This window comes from Aptenodytes patagonicus, chromosome 1, assembly GCF_965638725.1.
Source record: "Aptenodytes patagonicus chromosome 1, bAptPat1.pri.cur, whole genome shotgun sequence".
Classification (NCBI taxonomy): Eukaryota; Metazoa; Chordata; class Aves; order Sphenisciformes; family Spheniscidae; genus Aptenodytes; species Aptenodytes patagonicus.
In genome coordinates this window covers 58,023,250-58,034,959 of record NC_134949.1, presented here as the reverse complement: position 1 = coordinate 58,034,959, position 11,710 = coordinate 58,023,250, and the positions used below count along the sequence as shown (strand labels likewise).

The 11,710-nt window shown below is 48.5% G+C and overlaps 1 protein-coding gene across 1 annotated transcript; it reads left to right on the top strand.

Annotated features, from left to right (window-relative positions):
- On the top strand, positions 1–3,161 carry ATF4 (activating transcription factor 4). The gene is made up of 3 exons (XM_076337464.1): positions 1–209; positions 1,363–1,677; positions 2,220–3,161. The coding sequence occupies exons 2-3, from the start codon at positions 1,461–1,463 to the stop codon at positions 3,068–3,070; spliced, it is 1,068 nt and encodes a 355-aa protein (XP_076193579.1). The 5' UTR covers positions 1–209; positions 1,363–1,460; the 3' UTR covers positions 3,071–3,161.
- Positions 3,162–11,710: the final 8,549 nt, after the last annotated feature.

The window sequence follows — 11,710 nt, the reverse complement described above, 5'->3', positions numbered from 1 at the left end:
TCTGTTGCTGAAAGTGGAAGTCGTTCTAGTGTCTGTGTGCGCAGCACCTTCCCGCGCGGCGCGGACCGGAGCAGCCTCCCCTCCCCTCCCCTCCCCTGGCCGCCATGGCTCTTTAAGGGCGGCGGGGCCAGCGGCGGCATCGGCCAGTGCAGCAGGCGCAGCAGCAGCGGCGGCGGCCTCAGCACATCCCCGGCATCTGCAACCATGGCGTGAGTATTGTGTGTGAGGGACGGGTATTCCCTCTCCCGTGTGTTGCTAGTCGCCCTCTCCTCCCCTTTGAGTGGGCTTCGGGGGCGGGTTTATCACCCGTATGGTAATGGATGGTATCTCCCGGGAAAAAAGTACCTGGGTAATAAGTATTGGGGGGGGGGACGGGACGGACACGGGCATCCTTGTGTGGCCTCAACCTCCCCAGGGGCGGCGGGCGTCAGAAATGGCAGGAAATGCCATTTGAGAAGAAATAACGAGAAATTCCTGTGTCTTACATTGTTCAAGAAAACTCAATTCCTGAAAGCTTGGGATTTTTCCATTTCATGGGGTTTTCGTGGGAGTAAGAACAGTACATTCGTAGGGAGTGTTTCTTTACCCCGCGTGGTGGAATGCTTCTATAGCTGGGGGGAAATGGGGCATTGGAGGTATCGGCGTTCTGAGCGTGTAAGTACCGCTTGGTAGATAAACGGGGGCTGTTCATAAGCTGGCAGCAGTACTGTAATCCTTTAATACTGTAGCGTTAAGTCTGTCCTGGTGATCTGGAGGGGTTTCGTAACCCTCTGGAAACTGGAGTAAAAGGTGGCGCGTGTGGCACTCGATTCGGTTTCTCACACAAACGCCCTGCTTTGTAAGTAGGTTTACTTCAGACAGGTCCGTTGTCCTTTTCCACCTCGTCTCTAGCACTGCATTCTCCGTGCTTCGCAGGACTCGGCCCTGTAAAGCGTGGGGGGCAGCCGGAGGCACTCAGTGCTGGAGCTCCGGTGGAAACGTGGCAAGATACAAAATGGCGGCTGCTGCCGGAGTGGGGAGAGGGAGGCGGCAGGATCACGAAATGGCTGCGGCTGCTGGCGTGGGCGTGAGTCACGGCGGCGGGTGGGTGGGGCCGGCGGCAGCCGTGCCCATATTTGGGCAGGAGGAAGGCGGGTGGCCCTCGGTGGGAGACTCGCACCTGGAGCCTGCGGCTGGCTCTGGAGAGCCTTTAGCAAGAAATTAAAAGTGTAAAGATGTTACATTGCAGGCAAACAGCAGCCCCGGAAATGGAGAAGTCATCCAAGTCTATAGAGTACCACCATACTTACTGAAGTGGCGTTGCTTTTAAAAAGCTATTATGCTGGTCAAACAAGTACTGATGAATTAAAGTTTTATTTTCAGGTTTTTCAAGGCACCGCACAGCAGCATTGCTGTAGTCGACAAAAAGACCCTCTACTTGTCTACATCCTTCGACATCAAAGCATTAAAAACTGACGAAGATGAGCCTCTTGAACAACGAGATGCTGTTGGGGGATTCATTATCCCCCTTCAGCCAGCCGTGTTCGGTGGCTGAGGAAAGCCTGGGACTCCTAGATGACTACCTGGAGGTGGCCGAGCCCCTCAGTTCGCATGGGTTCTCCAGCGACAAGGCTAAGGCAGTCTCCTCCAATTGGCTTGCTGTGGACAGTTTAGGCAACACCATAGATAGCAGCCAGGGTAAGGTATTACTTATTTGCATAAAGTACATCAGTTACAATGGCACATAATATATTTAGTAGCATTCTGATTAAAAAATTAAATTGCCAGGTTTTCATAAATGCGAAGGCAACCTCACATGCATACCTCTGCTTGGAAAATGTGTGTACTACACTGCTTACACAATACAGAATTGCTGGTTACTGGACTTGGTGTATGGTAAAGTGACACTTCTGTTGTCCTTTTAATAACATACCAGCTGTTATGGTACTATTCCCTGGCAGAGGTCACAAGAAACAAGCGTGGCTGTATGTTTCAAATGGCCCTGAATTCTTCTGGTGTTGGAGTAAGAGGGTTGGAATGTCAGAACAGCTGACAGCCTACGTTGTACCCTGCAGCCTTCTGCAGCTAAATGGCAGGGGATTTTTTCTGATGGTTGAATTTTTTCATGCCAGTATAAGAGATAGGGAAGACATTAAAAGATGAGTTTCTAGATTGTTTTTAGAAGCTTGAGTTGCATTGGTTGATGGTTTACTGAAATGGTATTTTATTTTATTGTGCAGAGGATGCCTTCTCTGGCATGGAGTGGATGGTGGAGAAGATGGATCTGAAGGAATTTGATTTTGATGCCCTGTTAGGTATGGAACATCTGGAAGCCACCGTCTCACCAGACGAGCTGATGGCCACGTTGGAAGACACGTGTGATCTCCTATTTAACCCTACCATCCAGGAATTTCACAACAAAGAACCTCCACTGATAACTGACCTAATCACCCACCTCCCTGAATCTCCAACTGGAGCAGATCCAATGGCCCCACTGACTTCCCTTTGGTCTTTTCCCCTCTCCCCAGGGTCTCTGACTTCCACTCCAGACCATTCATTTAGTTTAGAACTAGGTAGTGAAGTGGATGTTCTGGAAGGAGAAAGAAAACAGGAGGGCCCCACCTTTGTGGTAGTGATCACCAAGTCCGAGAAAGAGGAGGAGAACCATTCCGATGATAGCGGAATATGCATGAGCCCAGACTCCTACCTGGGAACACCCCAACATAGTCCGACCAATTCAGTCGGATCCCCCAATGACAACCAGTTCCCTACAGATGCCAACTGTGGCTCTGTGCGGTCCAGACCATATGATCATCCTGCAGAGAAGGTAGTGTCAGCAAAGATGAAAGGAGAAAAGAAAATAGATAAGAAATTGAAAAAGATGGAGCAGAATAAGACGGCTGCCACGCGTTACCGGCAGAAGAAGAGGGCGGAACAGGAGGCACTGTCTGGGGAGTGCAGAGAGTTGGAGCAGAAGAATCAGTCCCTGAAGGAGAAAGCAGATTCCCTTAGTAAGGAAATTCAGTACTTAAAAGATCTGATTGAAGAGGTCCGCAAGGCCAAGGGCAAAAGAGCTAGAGTCCCTGAGTAGGGTAGTCGGCAGTTTTTATGTGCGTGTATATAAGCTTGCTGCTAAAGCTGTGTATTGCTGTCTAATAAATTATTTTATAGTAAACTTGTAATTCTGGTGTGTGATAACTGGGTATCTGTAAAACAAGTGTAACTTGCCACCACACCCAAGTGCAAATACCAGCACCCTGAGCTATTGGGTTTAGAGGAGAATGCAATGTAGTACACCACTGGGCCATGGATGCAGTGCAAGTGCACATAAAGTGCACTTTCAATCTGTTCAATTAATACAGTGACTCAAGTGGCTTCTTGCCCACTACAATTTACATGTATTTGGTAATGCATGGTTTAAAGTGAGGGGAATCATACTGTGGTGCCCCAAGATTTTCAGTAGCGAAAGCATAATCTCATTTAAGGAATTCTACTTGGGGAGTCTATGGAATTGTTTTCGTGTACCAAAGTGGAAAAACTTGGAGGCTGCTTGAGACAGCCACTGAAGAGTCAAGTTTCAAGGTGTAAACATAAATTTGACCTGCACTGAGGGGGCAGATGAGTTGATCCATAAAGCTAGTTCAGCTCTGGTCCCCAGGCAGTTGTGGAGCTGGTGAGGCGAAGGTGCTGGTGTGCTGGAGCAGCGTGTGAGTGCTGGGGATGTGGTTAGGGGTTGTTGATGGGGAGCTGCAGCCTGGCTGCTGGGGCTAGTGTTTCTCAGCGGGGCCGCGGTAGGCGGGTTAATGATCTGGTGCTGGAGCATGACAACAAGAAAGATGCAACGGGGAAAGAAAAACCCAACCCTGCTGTGATGGTGTCTGTCTATTACATGCTGCAGAGAACTTGAACGTAAAGATGACAGGCAGGAGCCTGCGTAGCAGGGTGGTTTCTGCCTGTAGATATTAGTGCCCCTCTATTAGTGGGTAAGTTTATAGCCTAGCCACTCAATGCAAGGAAATTTCTTTGTGGTTGGTTCTAGCTCTGTGAGGTTCAAATGTCAGTGAAATTCCACGTCCAGCGTGGCCATACTCTGGTAATAGAAGCTTCAGGATGTGGGACGTGCCATTTATAATCATTTTGTGTGTGATACATATTTTTTTTTGGCCACTGATACCCAGATTTAGCAGCACCTAATCCCTGCTTGGCCTGCTGGAGCCAGCTTTGGCATGTGGACGTGCACATCCTTCCCTGAGGAGTTAAGATGCCTTCTCACTTGCACTGACACGACCCAGTAAGCTGTCCAGCTCAGGCACCTGCATGTCCCAGCCTGGCTGGTGCGCACATGCAGTGCAGTAGCTTCAGGACCGGCCTTAGCCAGTGCTGGGCTCCAGCCAGCCCTGGAGCGGGGAGGGAAAAGATCCCTAATGTTATTTAAAATAGAAAATTGTCCAATTGCAGCCTCGTGGGGGTCCTGGTTTCTGCCACTTAAGCTCCTTACGTCCTCAAGCTAGGGCTGCAGTCCTCCAGCCCTATTCATTGCCCAAGCCATTAGCTGATGTGTGACACGGGGTAACAGCCGTGTGCTCTGGGACCTGCTGCGTGAAGGCTCCTCCAGCAGGCAGATGAAGTAGGTAATTGCTGGCAGCAGGCAGCTGCTTGCTGGTGGCGAGGGCTGAGCAGGCCAGGCCCTTGGTGGCGACTTGACCTGTCTGTGCTTGCAGATGGTGCCTGGGCGACATGGATGCTATTTAAATTGCAGAGAAAAGACTCCCTGTCAGGAGTTAGGGCTCATGCCACACGGAAAGCGGTGTGGGTAACGAAGACCCTCACCTTGGGTTTCATGAGACCACGAGGTCCCTGTTGTTTGAGTAGTCTCAGCCTGGACTCCTCACCTTCATGGGAGCATCTGCCCATCTCATCTCCTGGGCAGGTGCTCTGACCACTATGTACTATACAAAGGCGAAGTGCTGCAAATTGGCAAGCATACAAAGGTCCTGCTTTAAGTGCTGCTTTGTTCTTCAGAGCTTACTGGTGACCACATGCAGGGACAAGGGACTGTTCTGTTTTGGGAGGTAAAGCAACCTGATTGATAGGTTTCTTTCAGATGAGCTGGACCTGCAAGGCTGGGGACAGGGATACTTGAGGCAGGAAAGCCCAGTGAGCAGGACAGTCTTGCCCTTGATGGGTCAAATCTGCACCTGAGGTGACTTAATGTGCTTGGTCTCAGCTGAGCCACAGAAAACATGGTAACCAGTATGAGTGTATGAGCAAGTGGCTTCTCTGTGCAGGGCAAACCCCTCCTCTCCTCCCCGAACTGATCCCCCTTTCCGAACAGGAGGCAACCACCTCTGCTTCCCTTAGAGCCATTGCAACTTCTGTTTAAACCTGGCAGCAGCCGGGGCTGTGGGGGCAGCGGGTGTATTTTGCAGCCCTTACTCAGCTCACCCAAAGCCTGGAAAGATTGTCAGCACATTTATCCCCCATTCCACCCCATGGCAGGGCCGTCTGTGAGCCACCCCTGACTAAAATAAATTCTTCTTTGAGTCCACGCTCTGCAGGCAGATGAGGCAGTGTCTGTGCTGGCCAGTAAATACATGATTCTGGTTTCTACAGCCCTCCAGAGAGTATGTAGCTCCAATTTACCAAATTACACTCACTCCAGGGAAGGAAGATCAGAGCTGGAACAGGAGACAAGGAATGCATGACACACCCGTGCTGCTTTGCTCTCTGCCCTGTGTGTGTTTTATAGGTCTCTTTGCAGGAGAACCAGAAACCTGCCCTTAAAGACCAGTTGGCGTCGTTACTGTTTGCTGAGGCTCCGAGCTTGCAGCTTTGCGGAGGCAGCCAATATGGCAACCTTATGCAACACCAGCTGAAATGACGCTGTGTTTCCATACTTAGTAACTTAGTTCAGATTTTACACTGGGTAGAGATTAGGGCTGACTCTTCCTCTGCGTTATTTCATTTAGCCTTTTCCTCCAGGCTTGTGTTAGGCACAGGCAGCATCACGCCACTCGGCTCTGCAGCCCAGCAGCTTGTCGAGCTTGCCGCAGGAACACTGAGGACACGGTCACATTACAAACCCCAGCCCATGGGAGAAAGAGTCTGACAGCCTCCCGCCCGGTGACTGATTTTACATCTTGCAAACTGCAGGAGCTGTCTTCTTTTTCTCACAGCCTCTTAGAACAAACGTGCTTCAATCAAATCCTTGCGGCTTGCATACAGTATGATACCATGTCCAGAAATAGATTGTAGTGCATGAAATGCAGGCTTTACCTACCCCCCGGAGGAGCCTGGTTCTTCTACATACTTGGAATCAGCAGAATTCCCCCAATCTATGTTATATAAAAGCTATTTGAATCTGAAGTTGGCACGGCTGATGGGATTTCTGTCTTGGCTATTTTTCCTCTGAATTAAGGGCAGTGAAGTGGACTTCACATGCACAGTGTGCATGACCCTCAGGCTGCCGATCCCTTAGCTGATTTTGTACTACGTGGTAAACCGGAGTCCAATATTCCCATACACAACCAAACAACCCCCCGGTGGTTCACTGCTCACAAAGCTGCTCTGACAACATAGGGCCTCTTCTCACGAGCTTGTTTCTGCTGTTATCATGATATTTATAACCATGTTCCTCTCTGCCCTGCCTTTAGAGAGACCCAGGTGCTTGCACTTCTCTTTGCAAACGAAAAGAGGAAACCACCACTGCTGACAACTTCTTCACATGCCTGTGTAGAGAACCAGATGCACCTTTGCAGTGCGCTTACAAAAATAAATCCCCAGCTGCAGCTTTGGAGAATGAAGAAAGAACGACGATAAAATCTTCCAAACAGCTTTTGCCCTGGCAGAAAGCCCAGAAATAGCTGCAAGGACAGGCTGTCCTTTGGGAGATGAATGGTCCCTCAGCGCTGCTGAGCTGGACTGGTAGAAAGAAAATGTAGGTTATTCTGATCGAAACAATTTCACACAGTGGTAGTCCGGTCACAGCCCCCTCTCCCCCAGCCCCAAAGCCATGTTGTCTCCAGAAAGGAGTCACGTGCCTCTTGAAAAAATACACTCCTTGTCTCGCCCGCGTTTCCCACAGCCTCATTAAGTATTGCCTCACCTTTTTTTTAGCTATGGTTCAGCTTCTGTTCTTGGCATATCCATATACTTTCTCTGTTTTGAGATGTCCCTTGCTTTCTCAACCCTTGCTGCTGTGTAGCCACTCTTCTTCTCCACTTACTAAACATGTTTCTAATTCAGAAAGCCTTTTTTGGGGGTGGGAAATCTATACGTTTTTGGTCAGAATAACACCAGTTTTCTTTATCTTTCCATAGGCTTAGGCCTTCAGAAACAACAGGATCTATATTGTCCTTCCTATACTTACAATCTTGTGTATACTCACTTTTTTCTTAATACAGTTCAAGTAGCTTCTGGAGACAACCTACCTTCCTCCATCCTCCTGATGTATTCCCAGCCTTGCTGTGCAGCCCAGCACATGTACTCCTGTTTGTTACACTTAATTTCCAGTGCAAAGAGAGTCTTGGGGTCTTACCATGAGCATCCCTTGCTGGGCCAAAAAAGCTCATCTTTGCTGACTTTCCCATTGAAATGCTTCAGGCTATTTAGTTGGGCCTTGTGAATTAACAGAGGAGTTTGGTCCCCCAACCTAGGCAATACTATTTTGGCTGCTCAGGTATCCCAGGTATGCTGTCTTTGCAATATTTTCAGTGCACTCATGCAGTGTCACAAGCCACTGAATGAAGCTAGCTCTACCTGCAAGCTCCAATTTCCCTATTACTTAGGTGCATGTTCAAGTAATGGCTAGCCGCCTCTCATTTCTCCTTCAGCTGTTCTTCTCCTCTCTTTTACATGTACACACCCTTTAAAAAAATGGCAGAGAGTGAGTTCCAAGTGCAGCAGATGTGTCAGCTTAATTTATATAGGGCAGAGAATCTCCTAGTTCTGTCACTCCTCTGCATCTCCATTGCAGCGCGTGGAGAAAGAGACCTAGTCTTTGCCTCCCATTAAAGGAGATACATGAACTTGCTGGCACGCAAACGGTGCAGCTTAGGACAGACCAGCTTGGCTAGATTACTGGTTAGCCCTGCCAACAGCTAATTTGTTCAGAAAAAGGTGCATGTAACCCTGTAGACAGCTGCAGAGCAACCTTCAGGCTTTTTATTTCCCCTGCCCCCACCAGTTAGTGGTTGGGACTGTTAATCCTATTTAATGTAACTATGGATAGACATGCTGTCTCAATCTTAATCTTAATCTGTCTCAAACCTACTAACCCTTCAGCCTGACTTGGCTGGAGTTCCACGTTTTGAGCTGTAAGCAGGCATTAGGCAGCCTGCCTTCTTCTACACTCCTCATTTTTAATTGAATTGATGGGTCTTCTTGTCTCAAAATGAGAAACTTCCTTTTGCTGCAACTTTTCTTTTGTGAGTTATTCAGGGCGCTGCTGCTGTGCACCCTTTCTACAATAACCAGTCCCTTACCCAAGGCGTTCAGGAGCCTGCCAGTGTCGTAGGTGCTGGTGCTGTGTTGGTCATCAGCGAGACTAAAATGGAAGTCAGTCATGAAGAAGAAACTGGAGACTGAGATTCCCAAAGGTTTTTAGGACCCTCCCCCCCGCTTTTCCCCCACAGCTTTTTCAGCATTTCAAGTCCTGGTTGCCTGAGCAAGTTTTACAGTCTGTCTTTGTTCATTCGCAGCCAGGTTTGTTACTGCTATGTCATTTCAGAGCCAAGAAGTTGGTTAGTGTCCTGAGCAAACACGTTTTCTTGGTTTACGTTTGCAGTCCTCCCCCCTCCTGATATACATATAATACTGATATTAGCTGTTGTTGCTTTCTACACTAAAGAGGTGAAGACTTGCTGATACAGCAGAGGCTGTATCGGCTTACATTACATTAACTTGTACCCGTCCAAACAAATTTTCCTGTGTGCTTTCCATTCACATAACAGAGGGAGCAATAGGCTATTAACCAGCTTGATGAATCTTACTCACAATTAAGCTAGCTCAACATTGAGCATCTGGGAACTATTCTGCCTCCTCTAAACTGTTTCCCTGGAAAGGTTCTACCACATTAATAACACTCCAGAGCTTTTATTTGCATTTATATTAAAGCTGCTGCTGCCACCTCCCATTCCGACTCCCTGCTGCATGTGGGTGGGGATGCACTGTAAGATGGCACCCTCCTTCTTCCCTAGCTCAGCTACCTCTATTTTCTGCTGCAGGATGCTCAGCTGGTGTCGCAGAGCTGGGAAGAGAGCCAGCAGCCTGATGAGCTCAGCCAGCACGCGGCCCTCACACCGCAGCAGCGGGACGCCTCCCTGCGCTGCCGCTCGCAGCTGCGCGGGAGAGAAATGCCTTCCGGCAGGTCCAAGGGTTGCAGACTGCAGCGTGTTAGCTTCCAGTGTGGGAACCAGAGGTTGGAGGCCGAGTAGGAAAAGCAGCTATGGCAACTGCTCCTTCCCTGACCCCCTCTTCTCTATTCTGTGGGGCAGCAAAGTCTGGCTGCAAGGAACGGAGAGATGGCACAAGTTGCTCTAGGATAGCCATCTCCCGGGGTCCCAGCACAACCGAGGAGCTGGCGTGCTCTAGGCATGACTAGACCATAACATAGACAGTTGGGAGTGTAAGAAGATGCTTAACTTTAGCTTATCGCCAGGGACATGCAACAGGCTGGTACCTACTCCCCCCTCTAGCTTGAAGACATTCCCCTCAGGGGCCGACTCCTGTCCTTATCTACCCAGTGTGCAGGTGGCACTGCTGTTCTTTCATAGGAGCTCCAGCTCTGCTAGAGAGGTGGAAAATCAAGGCTAGAACACATCAGATCTTTGCCCTTGCAGAAGCTGGTTTACCTAGAGCCACCCGTTCACTTCTGCTTGGTTTTCTTTCCTCCTGCAAGATAAAGTTGAATTTATTTAAGGATACTGTTGGCTGTACAACGAAGTTTGATTTCAGATGGCAAAATCCAGTCTGTCAGGTACCTTTACCGTCTTCAACAATACAACGCCTCATTGCATATAGCCACAAGAAGTACGTTGATTACCTGTGTTGGCCCTAATAGTCTTTCCAGCCAGTAGAGAGAGCTCCCATCCAACTTTAAAACTCCACAGAACAGGGGTGGGGTGGGTGTGTTATCCTTGGGGAGAACTGCTCTGGGCCGCACTTTAAAGTTCCTCATTAACTTTGAAAGAGCAGCTTTCTTGTTTGCTTACATTTACAAGCAAACAAGCTGGGTTTTGTACAAAGAGAGTGAACTGCATTACCATAATGATCCTTTCTGGAGGAACAAAGGATGATTTTGCTTTCCTCAGCCTGCAGAAGAAGGGCCCAGGAGCTGAACAACCACAAGAAACAAGAGAGTGTAGGAGGAACTGGTAAAGGAAGCGCAGGGGGTGACATGAAGGACCTCTATGAGGTCAAAGGAACTGCCAAGTACTGAAGATGAGGGCATGAAACAAAATAACAATCCAGAAATCCACCTCTTTCAAAAGTCAATTTGTAGCACAGCCAGCTTTTTCACACTGTTAATAGTCTCCATGACAGCTCCACATAGAGCTGCATGTGTTAGACCAGCTTGCACGCACTGCAGTAGGCACAGAGTTCAGAGGCTTTAGGGAGACGTGCTGCATACACGTTTTGCTCAAATACTTTTTCAAACAGTGTTTTCATTCTTTTAAGAAGCAAACATTCTCTTTTTTTACATGTCTTTTTTAACTTTGGGAGCAAGAACAAACTGAAAAAGAAGGAAATTGGTCTTTGAACTGTTCTATATTTACTGCTTTTGGCTGCAGATAGTTGAACTTGATCATATTACAAGAAATCCCCTCCCACATGCTATTACACAATTTCAAGTACACACACTTCAATATGTTCACTATTTCCTCTGTCTGGACCTCGTACATCTGGGTGACTTTCCCTCCCATGCAGACAAGAGGGAAAGAACACAACAGAGGAGGTGCAGACTTAAGAGGACAGCACCAGGAATTATAACCAGAGGGCAAGGAAGGGATACCAAATTCCCTCCAGTACTGACATCTAAGCAACTGCTGCTCAGGTCAGCCAAGCCCCTTGTAATCAACTCCTGAGTCTAACCAAAGCTTGGCATTAGTTCTTCTCCTCATCTCTTCAAACCCCCCCCCGGGAACACACTTTCCATTTTCTTAGGTAAGGGGCAGGAAAGGTCAGTGGCAGAAGCTCCCCAAGAAGCATATTTACAGTGATTTAGCAAGGAAGAGTGTCTGGAACAACACTCCCACCTGCTGGGCCTTCTTATTTGTTGCAGCAGTAGTCTAATTAATAGAAAAGAGTTTCCCTTCAACCCAGCACCACAACCTCTGGCTCAGATTTTAACTTCATGCCGAGGCTAACATCTGGGTCACAACCTTTCCTGGCTACAGGAGCTGGCAGCACCCAGCAGCGGTGCCCTCCTAGTGTGGCTGAACCTCAGTGGGAGGCTCAGGTGTAAGCATCCAAAGGACAACTTCCTCCATGTAAGGCCTCTTCCTCGGAGAGAGGAGACCGTGAGTAGGCAAAAGAGTCATCTCCATTCCAACCTGCACTCTCTGAAGGCCTGAGCATGCCAGATTAAACACGTGTCAACATGAATCAGAGAGAGGCCATTCACACAACTGAGTCATCCTAAAGAAAGGGATGCTTGGATTAGAACAGTGACACGGTTTGTCTTCATCAGTCGTAGCCTGTCATAACAATCACTATCACAAAGGCAAAGATA